This window comes from Mus pahari, chromosome 13, assembly GCF_900095145.1.
Source record: "Mus pahari chromosome 13, PAHARI_EIJ_v1.1, whole genome shotgun sequence".
NCBI classification, from domain to species: Eukaryota; Metazoa; Chordata; class Mammalia; order Rodentia; family Muridae; genus Mus; species Mus pahari.
This window is the reverse complement of record NC_034602.1, coordinates 27,080,196-27,101,677: the sequence shown is the minus strand read 5'-3', so window position 1 is coordinate 27,101,677 and position 21,482 is coordinate 27,080,196. Positions and strand designations below refer to the sequence as shown.

General features: G+C 47.5%; 3 protein-coding genes across 4 annotated transcripts in view; 2 read left to right on the top strand and 1 right to left on the bottom strand.

Moving 5' to 3' along the window:
- Tacc3 (transforming acidic coiled-coil containing protein 3) overlaps window positions 1-4,681 on the bottom strand; it is a 12,525-nt gene extending 7,844 nt beyond the window's left edge. Inside the window, 4 exon segments of the mRNA XM_021210867.2 lie at window positions 100-253; window positions 1,940-2,082; window positions 2,219-2,381; window positions 4,621-4,681. Coding sequence (XP_021066526.1) covers window positions 100-253; window positions 1,940-2,082; window positions 2,219-2,380 — 459 coding nt within the window. The 5' untranslated portion in view covers window position 2,381; window positions 4,621-4,681.
- Window positions 4,682-5,357: 676 nt separating this feature from the next.
- Tmem129 (transmembrane protein 129) lies at window positions 5,358-10,033 on the top strand. 2 transcript variants are annotated; one of them, XM_021210884.2, is made up of 4 exons: window positions 5,358-5,761; window positions 7,492-7,966; window positions 8,377-8,536; window positions 8,634-10,033. In XM_021210884.2, the coding sequence occupies exons 2-4, from the start codon at window positions 7,500-7,502 to the stop codon at window positions 8,880-8,882; spliced, it is 876 nt and encodes a 291-aa protein (XP_021066543.1). In that variant the 5' UTR covers window positions 5,358-5,761; window positions 7,492-7,499; the 3' UTR covers window positions 8,883-10,033. The 2 variants fall into 2 exon arrangements, with proteins under 2 accessions (XP_021066543.1, XP_021066542.1); XM_021210883.2 differs by having other exon boundaries at window positions 5,364-5,712.
- An 826-nt stretch (window positions 10,034-10,859) lies between these two features.
- The window catches only part of Slbp (stem-loop binding protein), a 12,276-nt gene continuing 1,653 nt past the window's right edge, over window positions 10,860-21,482 (top strand). Inside the window, exons 1-7 of the mRNA XM_021210710.1 lie at window positions 10,860-11,239; window positions 11,356-11,472; window positions 13,886-13,990; window positions 17,204-17,263; window positions 17,648-17,785; window positions 19,349-19,498; window positions 20,829-20,910. Of these exons, the coding sequence (XP_021066369.1) occupies window positions 11,181-11,239; window positions 11,356-11,472; window positions 13,886-13,990; window positions 17,204-17,263; window positions 17,648-17,785; window positions 19,349-19,498; window positions 20,829-20,910 (711 nt within the window). The 5' untranslated portion in view covers window positions 10,860-11,180. The remainder of the gene's footprint in view (window positions 11,240-11,355; window positions 11,473-13,885; window positions 13,991-17,203; window positions 17,264-17,647; window positions 17,786-19,348; window positions 19,499-20,828; window positions 20,911-21,482) is intronic.

Below are 21,482 nucleotides of genomic sequence, written 5' to 3'. Positions count from 1 at the left end.
TTTCTGAGTTCGAGGCCAGCCTGGTCTACAAAGTGAGTTCCAGGACAGCCAGGGCTACATAGAGAAACCCTGCCTTGAAAAAAGTATGCACCACTATCCCTCAATGCCCTGTTATTTTTCTGTACAGTATGTAATTATGTTGACAACGGCTATCCATGCACACAAACATACCTGTAACTCGCCGTCTGCTCTTAGGATCTCAGCTGCCATCTGAACCACAGGTGCATCATCCATTGGAGCTAAAGGCCGCTGGCTGGAAAGACAAGAGTCATCAGAGCTGGGTCTTCCCCGTGTGCCCTGCTCTGGCACTGAACTATCATTTACCTCCCTCTTATGCTGATTCACTTGAAAAACTGCTCATGCTGAGAAGGTACATGAAAATTATGAGGTTGTTTCTCTGAGAATCTGGCTGCTGGGATGCTAGCACAGTTTCAGGTCACAGCTGCTTCTTGGAGTACCTAAGGACAGTGGCTTGCTGTGGTACCAACCAGTTTTCACCTGATTGGTAGCCTATGTTTTTTTTCATTTATTTATTTATTTTTTTTTAAGAGATGCTCTTACTAGAGAAATCTGACTTCCTCAGCCACAGTGCTAGGATTACTGGGGAACTACCTGCACTCATTTTACTGTTAGTAAGGTGCACACATGCTGTGAAGAACCTGGAGTGCCTCTCCCATGGTCTTGAAACAGGAACTCTGAAGCTGTGCCTCTTTTGGACTAACCTGAGACCTGTTTGTCCTGAAGTTTGAAGTAAAGTAGTATGCTGGCTACATAAACAAGTGGCACTTAGGCCCCAGATCACACACACATTAAGAAGCTGCTCCTGAGATGACAGTGTCCCCTTTCCTGTGTACTAGCTTGGAGAGTTTCACCTAGATACTGAGGATCGAGTTCAAGCCCTCACGTTTGTATAGCCAACAGTACCAAAGGAGTCATCTCCCAAGCCCCAATTCGTCAATCCGTATGATAATCTCCCTGTTTATGAGTCTATCTGCCCTCTCCAAGCTTTGAGCACAGGAAGTCGAATGCTAACTTAAGCAGAAGGGAGATGAGCAAACTCAATAGGAAGGACAATAGGTAGTCTTTTCTGGGGATAAGGTCTAATCACTCCACCGAGTTACAGAAATAAAGAATAGGGGGCAGGCACGGTGGCTTGTCCTGGTGCTGTTTATAGTCTGATGGTAATTCTGCTTCCTCAAGAGGGGCTGCCCCCGACAAGCAGCCCGTTATGTACTTAGGGGATCTCAGGTGAATCTTCTCCCCATTTTAACTGGTCAGTAAAGGCTAGAGCCTATGACTGATAATGGAGGGGAAAGATGGGACTGGGGGTTTGAAAGTGGGGACAGGAAGGAGAGGGAGAGGGGTAGGGGGAGAGGGGGAGAGAGGGAGTGGGGGAGGATGAGAGGGGAAGGAGGACAGAACAGGAGGAGGAAGAAGCCATGATGGAATAGGAGGAATTGCAGGTAACAGGGGTCTTTCAGCTGGGGAGGAAGTTTGTAAAGTGTTAGATCTGACCAATCCAGGCTTACAGCTTACAATTTTAATAACTGGATTGGGTGGTTTTTATATGGGTTTTGGGGTTAGGTAGGAAAATAGCAAAAGAGTAAAGGATGGAATTAAAACAGTTCAACTAGCTGCTGATTAACTCTCAACTGACAACTGTGCCAGACACTACACTTAAGGGCAGTGATCAAGAGAAGAAAGTCAGCCAGTCAGCCGGGCATGGTGGTGCACACCTTTAATCCCAGCACTTGGGAGGCAGAGGCAGGTGGATTTCTGAGTTCACGGCCAGCCTGGTCTACAGAGTGAGTTCCAGGACAGACAGGGCTACACAGAGAAACCCAGAAGAAAGTCGTCCGGATATGACAGGACTGGAAGCTTTTGCAGCCACCCTCAGAGAGGACAGTATTGAAGAACAGTGAAAGGCATCCACACTTACTTCTCTTTCTGTAAGAAGACACAGTGGTCATTTTGTAATCCAATATTGTCATCCAAAGCAAAAGGAGCCTCAAGCTTATTGGTCATGTTAGGACTTAAGATCCTGTGTGTCTGTGGATCCCGAAGAGGTGTCTGAAATGTCACCTAGTGAAAGGTGAGAAGAGTGCAGATGCTCCATAACACAGGCTCTCACAAACAAGCCAACGTGCTACAGTGCAAGGTTCTCAGAAAGCCAATCCCAGAGTACCTGATGAGTATATACAGTACAGCCCGCACTTACCTTTGGGGCCTTAGCCTGGTTCTGGGGTGGTACATTTTCTTTCTGTGACAGACAAAGAACAGAGGATCTTCCGGTAAGTTCTGGTGGCGAAAACAGGAAGTCACAGCACTGTGAACTCTTTTCACTGGGCACATTTTCGTCATTTAAGATGTGCAGACTCATTCTGGGAAAACAGTATGTTTTAGTCATTAGGAGATCAATGATGCTGTAGTGCATGTATAGAAATGCCCCATGAGCATGGCAGGGAAATGTTCTATCTCTGGACAGGTAGAGCTAGTAATACCCTTTATAGGTATACTTAATACTTCAAGTAGGCATCGCCTTCCAGGGAAAGCCTCAGAGTCCATGTATTGCATCAAGGATACTGCTACTTCCTGAGCCAACTGCTAAAAGGGTTCAGGTAGAGAAGGAAAGAGAACCGGGTGTTCAGAATGACTCCATTAATGTATTATACTGTAAGACAAGAGTTAGGGGATATAATTTTGGTTTGAAGAGAACCGAAGAGGTAGGGTGGTAGTGGAGCATACCTTTAATAATCCTAGCACTTGGGAGGCAGAGGCAGGGGACCATGGATTCTTGGGGGGTGAAACCTTGAGGGCTCTGGTTGAGGAGTAAGGAGAGGTACTGGGGAGGGAGGTCATCAAAAGAGAAGCTATTGCTGACTCTGCTTTAGAAGCCTTGAGGAAATATGAGAGGGGGACAGAACCAGAGGCGCCCTTCGCGAAAAGAGAGGTACACTAGGTTGCTTAGAAGGTACACAGGTCTCCTAAGGTAAAGAGAGAACAAATCAAGAGCAATGTTTACGGTTTTTTTTTTTTTTTTTTTTTCCCAGAAAGCACGAGGAAAGGGCACCAGAACGGATGTGGAATTTACAAGCATAGGACTCTGGGCTTTACAGCCTCAGGTGACATCTTTCAGGCAAGAAGGCAGAACAACAGTTGGTTCAGCTTCTGCTTCAGATGGGATGTGGGGTGGGCTGAGTGGAGGCAGGTGTTGGTGCCTGTGAAGGGGAGGTCAAAGGTTGCCATGAGGTGGTTTCTTCAATTGTTCTCCACCTTGTGAGACTACCTGACCCTGGAGCTCACCAATTCAGCAAGACTATTTGCAGTGAGCTCCAGGGATCCTCCAGTCTGCCTTACCAGTGCTAGGATTACAAAAGGCTGCAGTCACACCACACAATTTAGGTGGGTGCTGAGGATCTGAAGCCAAGTCCTCATGCTTTGTTTGTCAAGCACGTTACTGTCTGAGCCATGTCCCCAGCTCCTGGAGGGAGCTCCCGGAGACAAAGCTTGACAAGTTTTGATGTCTCCTTGGTGCAGGAGTAACTATGGGGTGGGCCAGGGAACATAGGGAAGTTCTATTGCTGCTGCTGCACCTGTCCTTCTGAGAACAAGTCTGGGGTCAAGGCACCTATGGGAGATGATAAAGCTCAAGTTGACTGATGGTCTGAGGTGGAGTTTGAGGGCTGAAGGAGAAAGACACATCTCCCACCTTGAACAGTGAGTTGGCAGGTGTGTACAATCAAGCGATCATGACTGAAATATGTACTGCTGAATCAAATTGTATAGGTATAGGCATGAGGTCATCCTGGTAGCTAAAGTTGAGAAAAAAGGCCTTTAGCCTTAAAGGACTCTGTTCAGAGAAGGATGCTATAGAGAAGGGAAACTTATCAGGACCATTTGGAGTTGAGAAGAAAGCGTTTCCAAGAGAAGTCACTTATTCTGGCTGTGGCCAGGCTCTACGGAAGGAGGACTTAGCGGCATAGACCCAGGAACAAGAAATATCCCCTGGGACAGTGGGTTCAGGAGGACAGACGACAGACAGAACAGTTTCGCAGAAAAGATGGAGAAAGAGACTTGGGGCGATGAATGCCTTGGCTCTGAGACGCGATTCTCCTACACGACACACAGGAACCTGGCACGGCCTCTTTGGAGACCATCAACTGGGTCAGACCGAGACCACTGGCAGGCCGGCCTGCAAAGCCAAGCCCGCGGGCGGGTTCCCGTCCTGCCTAGGAGGCTAGGTGCATCCCCTGAGTTCAGAAAAGAGGATGCTGGGGCTGGTGAGATGGCTCAGTGGGTAAGAGCACCTGACTGCTCTTCCGAAGGTCTAGAGTTCAAATCCCAGCACCCACATGGTGGCTCACAACCATCCGTAACAAGATCTGACGCCCTCTTCTGGAGTGTCTGAAGACACCTACAGTGGAAAAAAATCTTTAAAAAAAAAAAAAAAGAAAAGAAAAGAAAAGAAAAGAAAAGAGGAGGCTGGAGTGAGGGGTGGGTCCTCAACAAAGGGAGAGAGCGAAGCTGCGGAAGACAGGAACAGCAACTCAGCTCGCAGGAATCAAGTTCCGTGGGGCTGATCCCCACCCCGCGCCCGAGGAAAACCGCCGTTTACCTTACCTGACTACGGTTGCCGAGCCCTGGGCCCGCGCGGACGCCCACCGCCAGGGAGGAGCGCCGTATCCCCTTCGCGCTAGGAAAACGAGCTGGAGAAACCGGGCCCAAGGAATCCCACCAAGCTCGGCTCTCGCAGTCCGGGAACGTCGTCCGCTACGGCCGCCCAGATTCAAATACCGGAAGTTAGCTTTCGGCATCCAATCAGCGCGTTGCAGAAGAGGCTTCCGTGGAACCGCCTGCGGCCAATAGCAGGCCACACTAGTCCCGCCCCTCTTGCGTAGGGAGTTCCGCTTCCGGGACTGAGGGCACAGTGGGAGCGTGGGGGCGTATGGGAACTGTGGTCTAGCATCGCGGGCCCAGTGGGCTTGTTGGTAGCCAGTGAGGTGAGATCCATCATGGCCCAGACCATCTCACGGTCGGCCGCGAGTGCGGTTAAAGAGCAGTTCGCCCTGGCTTGGCTTTTCTCAGCTGTTAAATGGACCCAGTTGCAGCGTCTCCTCCGTAAAGGGGAAGTTGAACCCTTAAAGGGGTTGTCTGGGCGGCTCACAGCTTGTGGGTCAGCGTAGGATTCCGAGAACTCCCCACTCAGAATGCCGGCGGCGGCCTCGCGAGACTCTGTCTCCCAGGAGGCCCTTCGGGTCACCTGACAGGGAAATTGTCTCCTACAATGCCCCGCGGGCAGCCTGAGGAGGGACTCCATTTCCTAGAATGCTTTGCGGGTGCTTTAATAGGAGGCTCTCAGGTTCCCAGGATGCCCCACGAGTAGCCTGACTTGGACTCCGTTTCCCAGAGTGCCCCGCAGGCGATCTGGCGGTGGTAGCCGCGGCGACAAACCAACTGTCCGGAACTGGAAGCTCCTGCCTCTGCACGGCCCGGTGAGCGGCGGCGGGATGGACAGCCCCGAGGTGACCTTCACGTTGGCCTACCTGGTCTTCGCAGTGTGCTTCGTGTTCACGCCCAACGAGTTCTACTCGGCTGGGCTCACAGTACAGAATCTGTTGTCGGGCTGGCTGGGCAGCGAGGACGCCGCCTTCGTACCTTACCACCTTCGCCGCACTTCCGCCACACTACTGTGTCACTCACTGCTGCCGTTAGGTGAGCCTCCTGTGTGCCGGCCGGTGGTGGGCGCTTGGAGACTCCAAGGGTGAGGAACTGGAGCAGAAGCCGGTCAAGATCAGGAGCAAGCAAGCGGGATCTCTGCAGCCCTGGCTGTGAGCTGAGCGCTCTAGAGCACCAGACGCTCTTCCCAGTAGGGAGGCGGCGGCCCGGGCGCTGTCCTGCGAGTGGTGCTCGGGTGGGGCTAAGCTCCAGTCTTTGACATCACTGCGGCTGGAGTGCAGAATCGTTCAGCCTGTTTGCCATAGGAAAGAACTACTACATTACAACAGGGGTTGGAGGGCTCTCAGGGGAAGGTGGGTGTAAGGAGAGCAGGCAGAGATGAAGACGGTCAAGGTTGGGTATATTAGTGCAGAGTTTCCTTTGCCGGGTTAGGTCTATGGCCCTGTTCAAGGCCATGGTACGTGGTGCCCCAAGTGCTAGTGGGACCCCTGAGAGTCCCATCTGTTCACTGTTTGGAGGAAAGGTTGGGGAAACTACTGAAATATAGCAGTGATTGAAGTCTGGGATCCAGATGAAGGAGATCTTTGGAGGCTACAGGGACAGGGAAAGATAGGTCTGGGAGAACACGTGTCTGCTGCCCTGTCATACTTGCAGCTTTGGGCACAGGAATGATTGGTGTGAAGATGCAGCAGCCTAGGCTCCAGGAGGACAGAGGCAGGTGTGGTATTAGAAACATGCAGATCTGTTTTGAGAAGAAGGAGTGTGAAGGAGACTCCGTTGGAGAATTGGAGATAGAGTTGGCATATCCATGTAGTTTGGTTTGGAGACTTAGTATACTACAAGGCAGATACAGAGAGTGGGGCTCTGAGGCAGGACTCCTGACCAAGGGCTGTCCAGTGGGCACTCCCATGCCAGAACAAGGAACCCAAAGTTAATAAGCACAAGTCACTCAGGGAGGTCATATTGAGAGCGGACAGATGGTGGAGCTGTCATCTGTTGCTACACAACCAAAGCAAGTTATTTTAACATGAAGTGAATTGGCTAGAAGTAAACATTTACTATTGTTTTTTGCAGCTTGGAGCCTGCTCAAACAGTACCTTACCGTCTGCAGATCATTTTGATGTTCAGGTTGATCCCTGCTGGTTTAACAGGGCCCTGAAACTGGCTTCTTTGTTCTAGCACTGGGTACTTGCTCATTTTCTTATCCAGTGTCCCAGCTCTTGAGATGGGCTATGTTGGATCTGCCTCCTCAGAGGAGGCAAAATTGAGATACCAAGACACAGCCCAAAGAACTGTCTCAAGTAGGCCTCAAGTAGGCTTATGTAAAGTCATTGTTTCCTTTTGGTTTTCTAGGAAATGTTTGTTTGTTTTTCTTTGTGTAGCCATGGCTGTCCCAGAACTCGCTCAGTAGACGAGGCTGGCCCAGATCCACCTGCCTCTGCCTCCCGAGTGCTGGGATAGAGAGCATGAGTCACCACCACCCAGCAGCTTTGACTTTATTATTTTTTTTCTACTTGGCTCTGCTTGTGAAGTTATAGTAGTAAATTGAAAACACTTTCCTCTAATATGAGGTACCATTGCTCTGGCTAAGGGCTGAGGCAGGCCTGCTATGGAGGTGAAGGGGTAAAAGCAATGGGTCCTGGGAGCTAATCATGCCCTAGGTTACCAAGACAAGGCTCGGGGCTAGCAACAGAAAGGAAATAGCTCTTTCCTTCTCCCAGCACAGGGAGAGCGTTGTGGTCTTCAGATGGGTTACCATGGGAGGAAGAGCCCCTAGCATCCAGGTCTTTCCCTGAGATGTCTTTTCTTCTGCAGGCTACTACATGGGCATGTGCTTTGCAGCCTCAGAAAAGCAGCTCTACTCCCCTGGTCAGGCCCCAGAAGCCTGGCAGCTCTTCCTTCTCTTGGCTGTGACCCTTCCCCTTCTCTCCTGTACCCTGATCTACTACTGGTCCTGGGATAGGTGGACCCGACATCCACTGGCCCAAACCCTGGCCCTCTATGCCCTTCCACAGTCTGGTTGGCAGGCGGTTGCTTCTTCCATCAACACAGAGTTCCGACGGATTGACAAGTTTGCTACAGGGGCACCTGGTGCCAGAGTGATTGTGACAGACACATGGGTAATGAAGGTGACCACGTACCGTGTGCATGTGGCTCAGCAACAGGATGTTCACTTGACTGTGACAGAGTCGAGGCAGCACGATCTCTCGCCAGACTCAAACCTACCTGTGCAGCTTCTTACCATCCGCGTGGCAAGCACCAGCCCTGGCACACAGCCCTTTGATATTCGGTAAGCGCATGGTGGTTGTGGATCATGCACTGCTTGGGAGGTGTTAAGGGTAGAGGAAGACTAAGGCACTGCTGGGGCCTATATGACATTGGTCGGTTGACCCCTTCAGTGTCATCCTCTTTCAAGGTTTTTTTATTTTCCCCTCTGCTTTCTTTTTGTCGCTCTTTCTGCTGTCATTGAGCTGTCCCTATACCTTCTTGGGATGGCCTAGGAATGTAGTTTGGTGGCACTTTAGCTCCAGACTCTTCCTGTCCATCCTGCTGGGGAATGTGTGACCAGTGACTCTGTGGACTTTGCCGTCACGGCTATCCTTGGTGGCTAGTTCACCTGCCTGCTTTTGGTTCTGAATGAGTTTAGGTTGTGGACCCAAGGACAGATGGTCTCAGCTCATCAAGCCATGGTTCTTGCAGGCTGAACTCATCAGAGTATGGCGAACTATGTGAGAAGCTCCATGCCCCAATCCGAAGTGCAGCCAATGTGGTCATCCGCCAGAGCCTGGGGGACCTCTTCCTAGAAACATTTGCTTCCCACGTGGAGGTCAACCCAGCCTATTCAGTACCCAGCAACCAGGTGGGGGCTGGCCCAAGTGGGAGAGTGGGTAGGGTCCTCCCAGGACCGTCCTGTAGGCCTTTCTGTAACCCCTTTTGTTTCAACTGCCTCTCTGTAGGAGCTCGAGGCCTGTATAGGCTGCATGCAAACACGGGCCAGCGTGAAGCTGGTGAAGACCTGTCAGGAGCCGGCGGTGGGCGAGTGCCAGCAGTGTTACTGCCGACCCATGTGGTGCCTCACTTGCATGGGCAAGTGGTTTGCCAGCCGCCAGGATCCCCAGCGCCCGGACACCTGGCTAGCCAGCCGTGTGCCCTGCCCCACTTGCCGTGCCCGCTTCTGCATCCTGGATGTGTGTTGTGTACGCTGAGCATCACAGTATGTTCTGTGTCTCCACTAGCCACTTCTGGGGAGTGCCTGAAGCTCCTTGACTTTGGCAAGAGGTTCTAGTTAAAGCACACAATTAATCTACAGCCACTCTCTACCTTGAATCTATGGTCAGTTGAAGAGTTTTAGAAGAAATTCTCATGGAAGTGCCCTACCCCTGGACTGTCAGCATCTTCTCTTCCAGTTTACCTCCAGGCGGGGCTGATAGGCCACATAGGATGCCCCAAAGCCCAAGACAATGCAGTTTGGCTCAAGAGCCTTTATCTGGCCTGTTCGCCTTAATTCCATTAGAGAGCATACCTGTACCTCATACAAACCAGACCCTGTGGTGGTGGGTAGACACTGACGGTTGACAGGGTCACCAGGGTGCCTCTTTAGTGTGAAGTCCTCTTCTGGGGTATCCTGGTGACTGCGGCTGGCCAAGGGGCTACCTCTTGGTAGGAAGGCATGACAGAGTACTTTCCCAAGTTCCTCATGAGGGTTGCATATGCTTTAGAGGGTCCACAATGCTTTTGGTGTCTTGTCCTGCTTCTCTAGTCCAGGGGAGGCCAAGAGCTCACACTCCTAACCCTAGGGAAGGGTTTTAGGGAGCCAAGGACCAGTGAGCCACAGCACTATCCAGAAAGAAGCCCACCAGGGGTGTAGCACAGGGTTAGCCAAGGCCTTGTGGGGTGCTTGGATCAGGAGAGGGTACCTCAGTGGTTAAGGTTCTGATGGACGTACTTATACATAGATGTACTTGCTTATCTATGGTACAGATGGGTGGGGAGGAGTCTGCTCGTTCCCCTCCATCTCTGGCACAAAGTGTAGCTGCTAGAGGGAGGACCTCTCCTTCACCTTGTGGTCCTGAAGCACCTACATTTAGTTGTTGAAAGCAGTAGGGACAGACCAAGCTAGCCTCTCACCCAGCCAACACTGCACCTAACCCCAGGGATTTGCTAGCAGAGCAAACTCAGCTCTGCCTGTCCCTATAGTATGACCAGGAGTCAGCCAGTTTCCAGGGCTGTCTGCCTAGCAGAGGCCAAGTGGTTTGAAGTTATTTTATTTTTAACCACAGAAGAGTTAATTTTATACAAATAAATGTAAATGTAGCTAAATGACACAGTATTTAATAAAGTGTTCCTTTTCAAGTGATGTACTTCATTTTGTTTAACCTGGTACTAAAACCATTCTTATTTTTTTTTTTTTTTTTTTTGTTTTTTTTTTCGAGACAGGGTTTCTCTGTATAGTTCTGGCTGTCCTGGAACTCACTTTGTAGGCCAGACTGGCCTCGAACTCAGAAATCCGCCTGCCTCTGCCTCCCGAGTGCTGGGATTAAAGGCGTGTGCCACCACGCCCAGCCTAAAACCATTCTTTTGCAGTATTTTACATAGTGGCTGCAGGATGTTGGGAAAGTCAGATGAATATAGTCACAGATGAGAAAGCTGTATTAGAAATCAGTGTCAGTGCTTAGTGTGTTCAGAAGGACACTTAGATGGCTCTTAGATGGCTCCACATAGTTACCACCATCCCACCCTCTCATGCTGCTCTGGGCCAGATCCACTCTTAAGGGAGAGTCATGATTGCCCACATAGGACAGGTGGGATCTGCAGGGGCCCGGCCGGCGTGCTGGTGATTCAAGCTCCAGAGACAGGGTAGACGGTCTTGCAGGGAACAAGAGGCCACTGAGTTTGTTGGCTACTAATGGATGGCTTGTACGGTTTTAAAACTGGGTTTAAGCTAGATTTGTGCGCTCCGGGACGACTGTGGCGGTGGGTCGGAGGGGCGGGCCCCGATCTTGGGCGGCATCTCGGTGGGCCGGCTCTCGCCGTGGCTACGCCTCCTGACTTTGAGAGGCAGTGGCGCGCACTGCCCAATCTCCCGCCAATACCCCTCGGGCCCGCGAAGGGGCTACCAATCAGAGGCCCAGCAGCTACAGCGCCAGCCTCCTGGAAAGCCGTGGGGGCTGGGGAAGGTCGCCAGTTCCTTTCCGCCTTAGTCGGGGTAGCCCATTTTTCCCGCCCTCCCGACGGCCGCATCAGGCGTCGTAGTTGAGCGACTGCCCGCAATCCCGAGGCTTGGGTTGGATCCGGGTCCGTCCGGCGGGCGCGCAGAGCTGAGAGGGGCTCCCCTGCGGGTGCGCGTCCCGTGGTTTCGTCCGACGCCGCGCGCGCGCGGGAGTTACCGAGGGGCGGGGCCGCTGCGCACTTAAGGGCGGTTGGGCAAGGCGAGCTCAGACCTCGTCAGTGCTGTTGCCGAGTGAGGTGCTCGCCGCCCAGCTGTCCTTCAGACCTCTGCCGCCATGGCCTGCAGACCTAGAAGCCCACCCGGTTATGGGAGTCGCCGCGACGGCGGTGCGAGGTAAGCGGGTCGTGCGGTCTACGAGCCCTCGATTTCTCGCCGTCCGTAAGGTAAGGGTTCCCCGAACCAGCGGTGCTTTGGGGGCCCCGCCCACTGACCGCAGTCTGTGTCCTCAGCCCGCGGTCCCCTGCGAGATGGAGTCTCGGACGGAAGCGCAGAGCGGACGGAAGGGACCGGAAGCCCGAGGACTCCGAAGAAGGCGAGCTCCAGACTGCGGACCACCGACCTGAAAGGTGGGCCCCGACTCCTTGGAAACGGGCTGGTCACTCGGGGGGGTTGGAGGAGGGCCAAGGGGACCCTCATCCCGTGGCACTCGGGTTTTCGAAGCTGGTGGAGTAGATTAGCTTACTCTGGAGAGTCAGTTTTGCTCAGTGTTAGAAGCATCTTACCAGCGACTGATAGGTGGCAGCAAAACTGGTTTTATCCGGAGTGGATCAGCCTTTATATTTTTCACTCATGTCAGTAATGTCAAGGACTGCTACTTTGAACATCTTGTTAAAATGTTTCGACCTCCCAACCTTCCCCTGCTTCCCGGGGGGGGGGTGGTGGTGGGAGGGTGTGTGTGTGTGTGTGTGTGTGTGTGTGTGTGTTGGGGCGAGAAATTAGGTTTTATTACCTGAGTGAAAGGGAGATACAAACCAAAGCTAAGTCCTAGGTTATTCATACTTCTAGTTGGGTCCTTCCCATTTGATAAGCGTTTGCCACAGTGCTTAGATTTCTTTTTTTTTTTTTTTTTCCTGAGGCATTGTGCTTAAGTCAGTGAGGTCCCTTGGTAGCCTGATGGAGGCGGGCTAGGAAGTACAGTAGTAATTCAGAGAGACCAGGAGTGTCTTAAGAGTAAGCTGGTGCGGTGGACTCCTCAGGGAAGTGCTCTCTCTGGGGACCTTTGTGTAGTGATTGATGAAGGGGACAGTGATCTCAGAAAGTTTGACCATACCTCCTTTTATGGGCTATGTGGTTTGCTAGGTAGCTGACTCGAAGGGGCTGCCAAGCCCAGGGAAAGGACATGGTGACTTAACTCAGTGACTTCTGAATACACAGGCAATGTTGATTGAGGATAGAAAAGTCAGCCTGATTGAAACCCTTGACCATTTCTGTTGGTGTCAGTCATTTCTCATGGTAGCAGGAGCAGAGGATGGGCAGATCTATTTTGGGAGGGAATCTTGTTAACTTTGGGGAAACTTTCAGCTGAAAATATGAAATTACCAGCACATATTTGAAGACATTAGACTAGTTGTGAGAGTATAGGAAAGGCCAGAGGCCAGCCCTAAGGTAGGTAAAAGGAAGGTGATAGTGTTTGTATCAGTAATCTCAGGTGTGATCAGGAGTTACAGGCAGGAGAATTAGAAGTTCAAGTTCTTTATTTGCTACATAGTGAAACTAGACTATCTTGTCTCAATGAAAACAAAAAAAAACCTTATTGAGCTGAAGCTGCGAACCCTGTAATGGTCCCAATTATCTGAAAATAAATGTTAGGGTTTTTGTGTGTGTGTGTGTGTGTGTGTGTGTGTGTGTGTGTTTTAAGACAGGGTTTCTCTGTGTGACCTTGGCAGTCTTGGAACTCACTAGGTAGACTAGGCTGGCCTTGAACTCAGAGCTCCACCCGCCTCCCAAGTTTTGGGATGAAAAATATTTTTTATATGTATGAGTTGTTTTTTTTTTTTTTTTTTTTTTTTAAAGTTTTTAGAGACAGGGTTTCTCTGTATAGCCCTGGCTGTCCTGGAACTCACTTTGTAGACCAGGCTGGCCTCAAACTCAGAAATCCACCTGCCTCTGCCTCCCAAGTTTTGCCTCTCAAGTTTTGGGATGTTTTTATGTGTATGAGTGTTTTGTTTGATAGACGTGTACCGCATGTGTGCCTGGTGCCTGTGGAAATGAGAACATTGGAGCTCCTACAACTGGATTTATGAGGGACTGTCGGGGCTAGGAACTGAACCCATGTCCTCTGTAAGAACAGCAAGCATTCATTTTTATTTATTTATTTATTTATTTTAAAGATTTATTTTAGTACACAGTCGCTGTCTTCAGACACACCAGAAGAGTGCATCAGATCTCATTATAGATGGTCGTGAGCCACCATGTAGTTGCTGGGAATTGAACTCAGGACCCCTGGAAGAGCAGTCAGTGCTCTTAACCTCTGAGCCATCTCTCCAGTCCCAAATGTCAGATTCTTATTCTGTGGGTCTTGGTATCTAGACCCCCCCCCCCCTTGGTTCGTAGGTTGCCACATAGCCACTTTGTCATGCCAATGATAGGAATGCTTTTAAAGACTGGGTCCCATTTTGTAGCCCTAGTAGATCTGTAATTCATGACATAGGCCACCAGGCTGAACTCACAGAGAGCTTCCTGCTTTGAAGAGCTAGGTTTACAGGAATGTGGGAGTATAGGGAACAGATGCATGAGAGTTTTCAAGACTGTATGGTGAGACTTGTCTCAGAACATAAAGCCAAGTTCCATAGAAGGTCCTCTTCATGGCACTGACAGATCTAGCATTGATTCATAGTAGCCAGGTAGACTTTCTAGTGAAGTCCAGACAGGCTTTGAGATTATCTAAACACACCCATTCTGCCAAAGCCGTGGCAAAAAAAAAAAAAAAAAAAAAAAAGACAGTACTTATGATTTAAATGCATTTTTATTTTATTGTAGCTTTACAACTCCTGAAGGCCATAAGCCCCGATCTAGATGTTCTGACTGGGCCAGTGCAGTTGAAGAAGATGAAATGAGGACCAGAGTTAACAAAGAGATTGCAAGGTACACACTTTGTTGTGGCTACTTTGTGGGTTCTCCTACCCTTTATCTCCCTCCCCCATTTCACCCTGTCACCGGATAGGAGAGTAAGAAGCATAAAGGGGAAAGATGGAGGGTCCTTTTTGAATCTACTTTCCTTCTTTGCACACATTACTAACCACCTCACTAACCGTCCTGAATGACCAACAATCACCCACCCTGCCTCATGGTGCCCTAGCATTTGTAGGCCCTCTGAAAATTTTCCAGAGTTCCAAACATCACACAATTGCAGAAACTATCTGCAGCTGTCAAAACCATGCTTCTGTTACAGCATGAGGCAAATCATAGCTGCTGCAAGGCAGCCCATAGCCAGACCTGGGATTAAGATGAAAGCAGAGTCTTCTAGTATTTTGTGGGTTTTGTTTGTTTTGCTTTTTTTTTTCCCCTCAGAGTTTCTGTGTGGTCCTGACTGTTCTGGAACTTATCTATAGACTATGCTGGCCTCAACTCAGCTGCCTGCCTCTGCCTCCCAAGTGCTGGAGTTAAAAGAGATGTGTGCCGCCACTTCCTGGTTTCAGCTTATTTTTTTTTTTTTTTTTTTTTTTTTTTTTTGGTTTTATTTTTTTTTTTTTTTTTTTTTTTTTTTTAAAGAAACCAAGATCCCAGAATTCTTATTAAACTTTTGCAATATCTTTTTTTTTCAATTACTGACTATTCATAGAATATTTTAGAATAATGGTTTTCAAAAAAATCTGTTCATTGGTAATGAGCTTGCCTAGCATGATGAATCCCTGAGTTTATTGGTCCCTTCACAACACAAAAAGGGAAAACTCTAGTCCTTAGGCCAGCATCAGCTTCCCTTGGAAGCTTGTTAGAAATACACATTTGCAGGCTCCTTGGGCTGCTGGAGTAGGACCAGGTAGTTTTGTTTTGTTTTGTTTTTTAAATGCCTTTAAGTGAGTGCTTCCTAGTTTGAGAACCCCGTGGTAATAGGACTGTGGATGGCAGTGGTAGTGGTGGTGGTCTTTCTCTTTTCATCTTAATGTATGCATGTGTACATGTGCAGCTGTACATTGAGAGCAGAGGTTGCCATCAGGTGGCTCCCTCAAATTGCTCTTACTGAATTCAGACCTTGATAATTTGGATATTCTACCTAGCCAACTTAGTATGGGGAGCACATATATCAAGCGCTGGAATTAAGAGGTGACTTCTAAGCCCACCCAGGGTTTTTTGTTTTGTTTTTTTAAGTAAGTGGTACAGATTCAAATTTTGGTTCTCAAATTTGTATGAAAAAAGCTCTATCCATGAATTTATCTCCCCAAATTCTAGAAGCTTTTTATTTTTTATGGCAATGCTAAAAGTTGAATCCAGGGTTATGCTTGGATATGCTCTCTAATAAATACGTTTTACTCAGTTGGCATAAAGAAACCAGTCCACATTGTCACCCACAATAGCCTGAGGAGTTGTTTTATCTTTTAGGGACCACCACTCAGGTAAAGTTAGATCCTTGGTTCTGCCAGAGAAGAGTTTTAAGTTGGGCCAGTATGAATCAAAGTTTAAGATTATTAAAAGACATTTCTAACAGATCTTAAGCACAGGGACTACTAGAAAGAGATGCTGGGGAAGAAAGGAAAATACTCCAGAGTTTGGATATGGGTTTTCTAGAGTGTAGTCATTTGTTATCGTTATGGTAGTCAAATACAGTATGTTGGTACTCTGGAATGTTTTTTCAAAAGATTGAAAAGATCATAGGGTAGTTCTTGAGGTATGTCTGACAGAATTTTAATTAATAGTGTAAAACTAAGTCAGGGGATGGGGAGATGTTTCTGTGGATGGAGTGCTTGCTTCACAAGAATGACACCTGAAGTTGGGATCTCTAGCACTGTCATAAAAGCTGGGTGGACATGGTGGCTTGCCTATAATTAATACCAGAACACTTGGGAAGAAGAAATAGAATTCCTAGTAGCAAGCTGGCTAGACTAACCAAACCAAGGCCAGCAAATGGCTCTGTAGGGAAAGGCACTTGCTTCCTAATGACCTGAGTTCAATTCCTGGGAACCAGTTCCTACAAATTGTCCTTGTGAGAGCACACAAGGAAAACACAAATAAAAATGTGGTAGACTAGCTGAACTGTAAATTCTGGGTTCATACAGAGACCTCTCCTCAGTGAAATAGAAAGTGCCTTTGTAAAACAGCTGATAGACTCTCTGGCTTGGTCTTACTTAGGAGATCCCAGAAATGAGCTGAGTGTAGTTGCACATACCTTTAATTATCCCCTCATTGGGAAAGCAGGTGGATCTTGAGTTCAAGGCCTGCTTGGTCTACATAGTAAGCTACAGGGTTATGCCTAGAAGTTCTGTGCCAAAAAACTAAACAAACAAACAAAAAAAGATCTCAGGACAATCTGGAGGAGTAAGGACCTGCTGAAGGTTGTAGTGCATAAGCCTTAAGCTGTGTCTCTAGCTAGAGAAAGGGAAGGATTAACTTACCTGGGACATGAATTGCCAACGAATAGACTTAAAGAAATAATGCTAACGCAGTGAGATAGTTCAGTGGGTGAAATTTGTTTCTAAGCTCCATGACCTGAGTTTGACCCCCAGAACTCAGATGAAAGGGGAGAGCTGGCTCTCATAGTTGTACTCTACCTCTGCACATGTGTGGAATGGATGTACACTGTAGTACCCACATGGTGGCTCAAAGCTGTTGGTAACTCAGACCTCTTGTATATGAGCCGGTGTGTGGGTTCCCCTACCCCCACCCAACTCTGCCCCCTGAGACAGGGTTTCTCTGTATAGCCCTGGCTGTCCTGGAACTCACTCTGTAGACCAGGCTGGCCTCAAACTCAGTGCCACCACTGCCCAGCCTGTGTGTGTGTTTGTGTGCTCCACATAAGCCTGGTGTCCATAGAAGCCAGAGGGAGAGCATCAGATCTCCCTTTTGCTGGAGTTAGCCACAGTGTGAATGCTGGGAATGGAACCTGGGTCCTCTGGGAGAGACGCCAAGTAATCTTAACTGCTGAGCCATAGCCCAAGAATGTTTTTAAAGAAAAAAGTAGTACATTTCCTCTTGTAAACCAAATCCCTGCAGTTGCAGTCAGAGTCTAACATAATGAGCCCAGGCTTACCGCACACTCAGCATCCTCCCATTGCCAAAGCATGTTCAGAAAAAAGGCTTTGTTTCTGTTCGTTTCATGTGTGGTATACTTCTAAAAACAGTAGTATTTTATTCCGTTCTCAGGTACAAAAGAAAACTACTTATAAATGACTTTGGAAGAGAAAGAAAATCATCATCGGGAAGGTGCGTGCTGAAACATTTCTAATTTGGTAATGAAAATTTTCAGGAGATTATTGCCCTGGCATTTATTGGTTGTTTGTTTTTCATTATTGTGTACTGGAAATTTCTATAGTACAGCATCTGAATTATTTTGTTTGTTTTTTTGTTTTGTTTTGTTTTTTCCAAGACAATTTTTCTCTGTAGCCTTGGCTGGTATTGAACTCAGATCTGCCTGCCTCTGCCTCCTGAGTGCTATGATTAGATGTGTGTGCCACCACCTCCTGGCCCAAAATCTGGATTTTGGTAGGATTTCTATCATTTAAAATGGAGACGGGGCACTGTTTCAGTTTTTTTCTTGGCACCTAGTAATCTTAAATTCAAAGCTTGTTTAATCTTCATTCTTTTCAGTTCTGATTCAAAGGAGTCCATGTCTTCAGTGCCTGCTGATGTGGAGACGGATGAGAGTGTCTTGATGAGAAGGCAGAAGCAGATCAACTATGGGAAGAACACTATTGCCTATGATCGATACATTAAAGAGGTCCCCAGGTAATGTCACATAGGCCTGTCCCACAGCATTGTACCTGTTAAGGAGCTGCTTATACTAGATACACATGCTAGGAAGTACTTATTAGGAACTCATAAAAATTTACTCGCAAACCAAGAATCGATTGGCATTTGACAGACTGTGAACATGAAAATTAACAATGTTAGGTAGCATTTCATCCTCAGGACTTACAAAGTGTGTAGTTTTATAAAGTATGTAGTTATTAAAATACATAGTAGGAAAATAAAAGTCAAGTTAAAGAATGAAGTATCTAATTGGAGAGCTGGGCATGGTGGTGTTGTAATGATTATGTGTATGAGACCTGGCAGAGGTGGGCAGATCTCTGAGTTCAAGGCCAGCCTGGTCTACAGAGTTCCAGGACAGCTAAGCGTCACAGAGAAACCTTTTTGGAAAAACCAAAGAGAGAGTATATAAGAATGTTGGTGGGGGGCTGGTGAGATGGCTCAGTGGGTAAGAGCACCCGACTGCTCTTCCAAAGGTCCGGAGTTCAAATCCCAGCAACCATATGGTGGAGAATAACCATCCATAACAAGATCCGACGCCCTCTTATGGAGTGTCTGAAGACAGCTACAGTGTACTTACATATAATAAATAAATAAATCTTTAAAAAAAAAAAAAAGAATGTTGGTGGGTTTTTTGTTTTGGTTTGGTTTGGTTTGATTTTTTTTTTTCCCTCTCTGCATGAATGTACAGAATACCATGTGTGTGCCTGGTACGCCAGATGAGGGTGTCAGATAACCTGGAACTATAGTTGATTTTGAGCCACTATGTGGATACTGAGTCTCTTAAGTGGAGAAAAAAAATTGCCATTACCCCGTTTATTGTAGATAGCACATTCTGCTTTTATTATCCTCTCCCCTCCCTTCCCCCTCCCCTTTCTTCTCCTCTCCTCCCACCTTCCTCCTTTTTCTCTCTTCTTTCTTTCTATCTTTTCTAAGACAGGGTTTCCCTGTGTAGCTTTGGCTGACCTAGAACTCACTTTGTAGACCGGACTGGCCTCAGAACTCAAGAGAATTGGAATTAAAACATTTTCTAGAATGTGGGTTTTAAAGGAAGAGTAAGATTTTAAGAAAGGGTCTTGTTCATTTTCCATTCTGCCCCAGCCTCCTGAGTGCTGGGAGTACAGGTTCCTGCCTGGTTGAGATACTGCTTTAATGGACGTCTTTGTTCACCTTATGGAATCTCCGTTATTACTGGGTGTGGTGCTGCATGCTTTTCATCTCAGCACTCAGGAGACAGAAACAGGAGGATTTCTGAGCTTGAGACCAGCCAACATAGCAGTATGGAAAAAATGAAAATAATAAAAAGAAAAGAGAATATGAGTTTTTTTTTGTTTGTTTGTTTTGTTTTTTGAGACAGGGTTTCTCTGTGTAGCCCTGGCTGTCCTGGAACTCACTTTGTAGACCAGGCTGGCCTTGAACTCAGAAATCCTCCTGCCTCTGCCTCCTGAGGGCTGGGATTAAAGGCGTGTGCCACCATGCCCGGCTGAGTTATTTGTTAAATGTTAACCCCAAAGTGTGCTGAAGTAATGTTATGTCCTGCAGACACCTGCGACAACCTGGAATCCATCCCAGAACCCCCAACAAATTTAAGAAGTACAGCCGGCGGTCATGGGACCAACAGATTAAACTCTGGAAGGTGGCTTTGCATTTTTGGGATCCTCCTGCTGAAGAAGGATGTGATTTGCAAGAAATGTATGTCTTTGTTGCTTTCTTTATCTCTGTCACAGTAACAGATTGTCCTGAACAGTGTTGAGAACAGATATTAGCCTTCAGGCCTGATTTATTACACAGAGTTGTGGCTGCCAGGGAGGAGTTTACCTCCTGTTCTGGATTTAGTCTTTGAGAGTTAGAAAACAGCTCAGTCTAGGACAATTGGCTGTGTGTGTACTTCAGAGGACAGCTTTGGGTGTCAGGCCTTACTTTATACCTGTTTGAGGCAGGTTCTCATGTTCGTTGTGTTTGTTATTATATTAGCCAGGGGGGCTGTGAGCTTTCTTTGACATGCATTCTGGATTCCAGAATTAGTGCCTTATGTCTATTTTCCATTCCCCAGCCCTATCTGAGTGGTTTTGGTTTAGATTTTGGAGATAGGGTTTCTCTGTAGTCCTGGCATCCCTGGAGCTAGAGGTGTAGACCGTGTGGGCCTTGAATGCAGAAGTCCTCTTGCACTCATGAGTACTGGGATTAAAGGTGTACACTACTATCTCCTGTCCTCCTGTTTTATTCTTATTTATGCACTTTTTACATATGGGTGCTTTGTATGTATATCTGCACAACAATACATGGATCCTATTATAGATGGCTATAAACCACCATTCAGTTTCTGGGACTTGAACTCAGAACATCTGGAAGAGCAGTTAGTGCTCTTAGCCACTAAACCATTTCTTCAGGGCCCGTAGACCCCATTTGATTCATGCTAGGCAAATGCTCTTCAGACTGGGCCACATCCCTAGCTATATTTTTGGTGTTTTGATCAGGGTCTTAACTCTAGCACAGGCTCACCTTGAAGTTCTGACTTAGAAGGTATTGAGGCCCTATCATTCCCCTCTTGCTTTTCAAGAATGTTTACAGGACCAGGAATTAGTTTCGGGACAGTCAGAGCTGTATAGATACAAAAGGAGCTTGGAGATGGCTCAGTGGTTAAGAGCACTGGCAGTTCTAGAGAACCCAGGTTCAATTCACATGGCAGCTCATACCTGTCCTACTCCGGTTCTGGAGGGTCTGTCACCCTCACACAGACATGCAGCAAAACACCACTGTATATGAAATAAACAAAAACAAAAAACCCAAAAAAGGATATTTTTGGGTATATGTGAATTCTCAGATTAGCCCTCTGAGCTGGGTGACCTTTCACTTGGAGTTGTTATCAGTTTTTTGTGTTGGGTTGATTGGTCAGGAATTAAATTTGTCAAATGTGAAATGTTCCTTAGGAAACAACACTGTTGTGGTGGTATTTGGCTTTAGCAAACAAACTATCTGATAGCAGCAGATGACTGACAAGCTTGTTATGTTCATTTCTCAGACAACCTGTAGATCTTGGGGAAATGGAGACAGAATTCACAGAAAGCAGCTCTGAGTCTCAGACAAGTTCACAGGATAACTTTGTAAGTACTTTGGGTCTGTCTCTCATCTTGGGTGTTTTAAGTCGTTTGAGAGTACATACCACTGTATATAACTGAGGTTAGAACTGGAGTTTGATTATAATGTGTCTGAATAAAGGACTTTTTTTCCATCAAGAAATGCCAAATTGATCCCAAATTGAGTTCTGAGCAGTTTACCTCAATTTGGGCTTTTGGGTCATTCTCCAGTGGTGAACTCCTGGTGTAGGGATCACCTGAATGCTTCTTAAGGGAATTGGTTAGGCTTTTTTGTTTCTTTTTGCTTTTCAAGATATGGTTTCTCTAACAGCAATGCTTGTCCTGGAACTCACTCTTTAGACCAGGCTAACTTCAAACTCAGATCTGCCTGCCTCTGCCTCCTAAGTGCTGGAATTAAAGATATGCACTACCACCACCCTGCTTATTTTGTTTTTGTTTTTGTTTTATTTTTTATTTTTTTTATTTTATTTTTTTTTTTTTTTTGAGACAGGGTTTCTCTGTATAGTCCTGGCTGTCCTGGAACTCACTTTGTAGACCAGGCTGGCCTCGAACTCAGAAATCTGCCTGCCTCTGCCTCC

Coding starts and splice junctions, on each gene's coding strand:
- Tmem129 (XM_021210883.2), top strand. CDS start 5,508: ATGGACAGCCCCGAGGTGACCTTCACGTTGGCCTACCTGGTCTTCGCA. Junction 5,713..7,491: donor TCACTCACTGCTGCCGTTAG/GTGAGCCTCCTG, acceptor TTTCTTCTGCAG/GCTACTACATGGGCATGTGC. Junction 7,967..8,376: donor ACACAGCCCTTTGATATTCG/GTAAGCGCATGG, acceptor TGGTTCTTGCAG/GCTGAACTCATCAGAGTATG.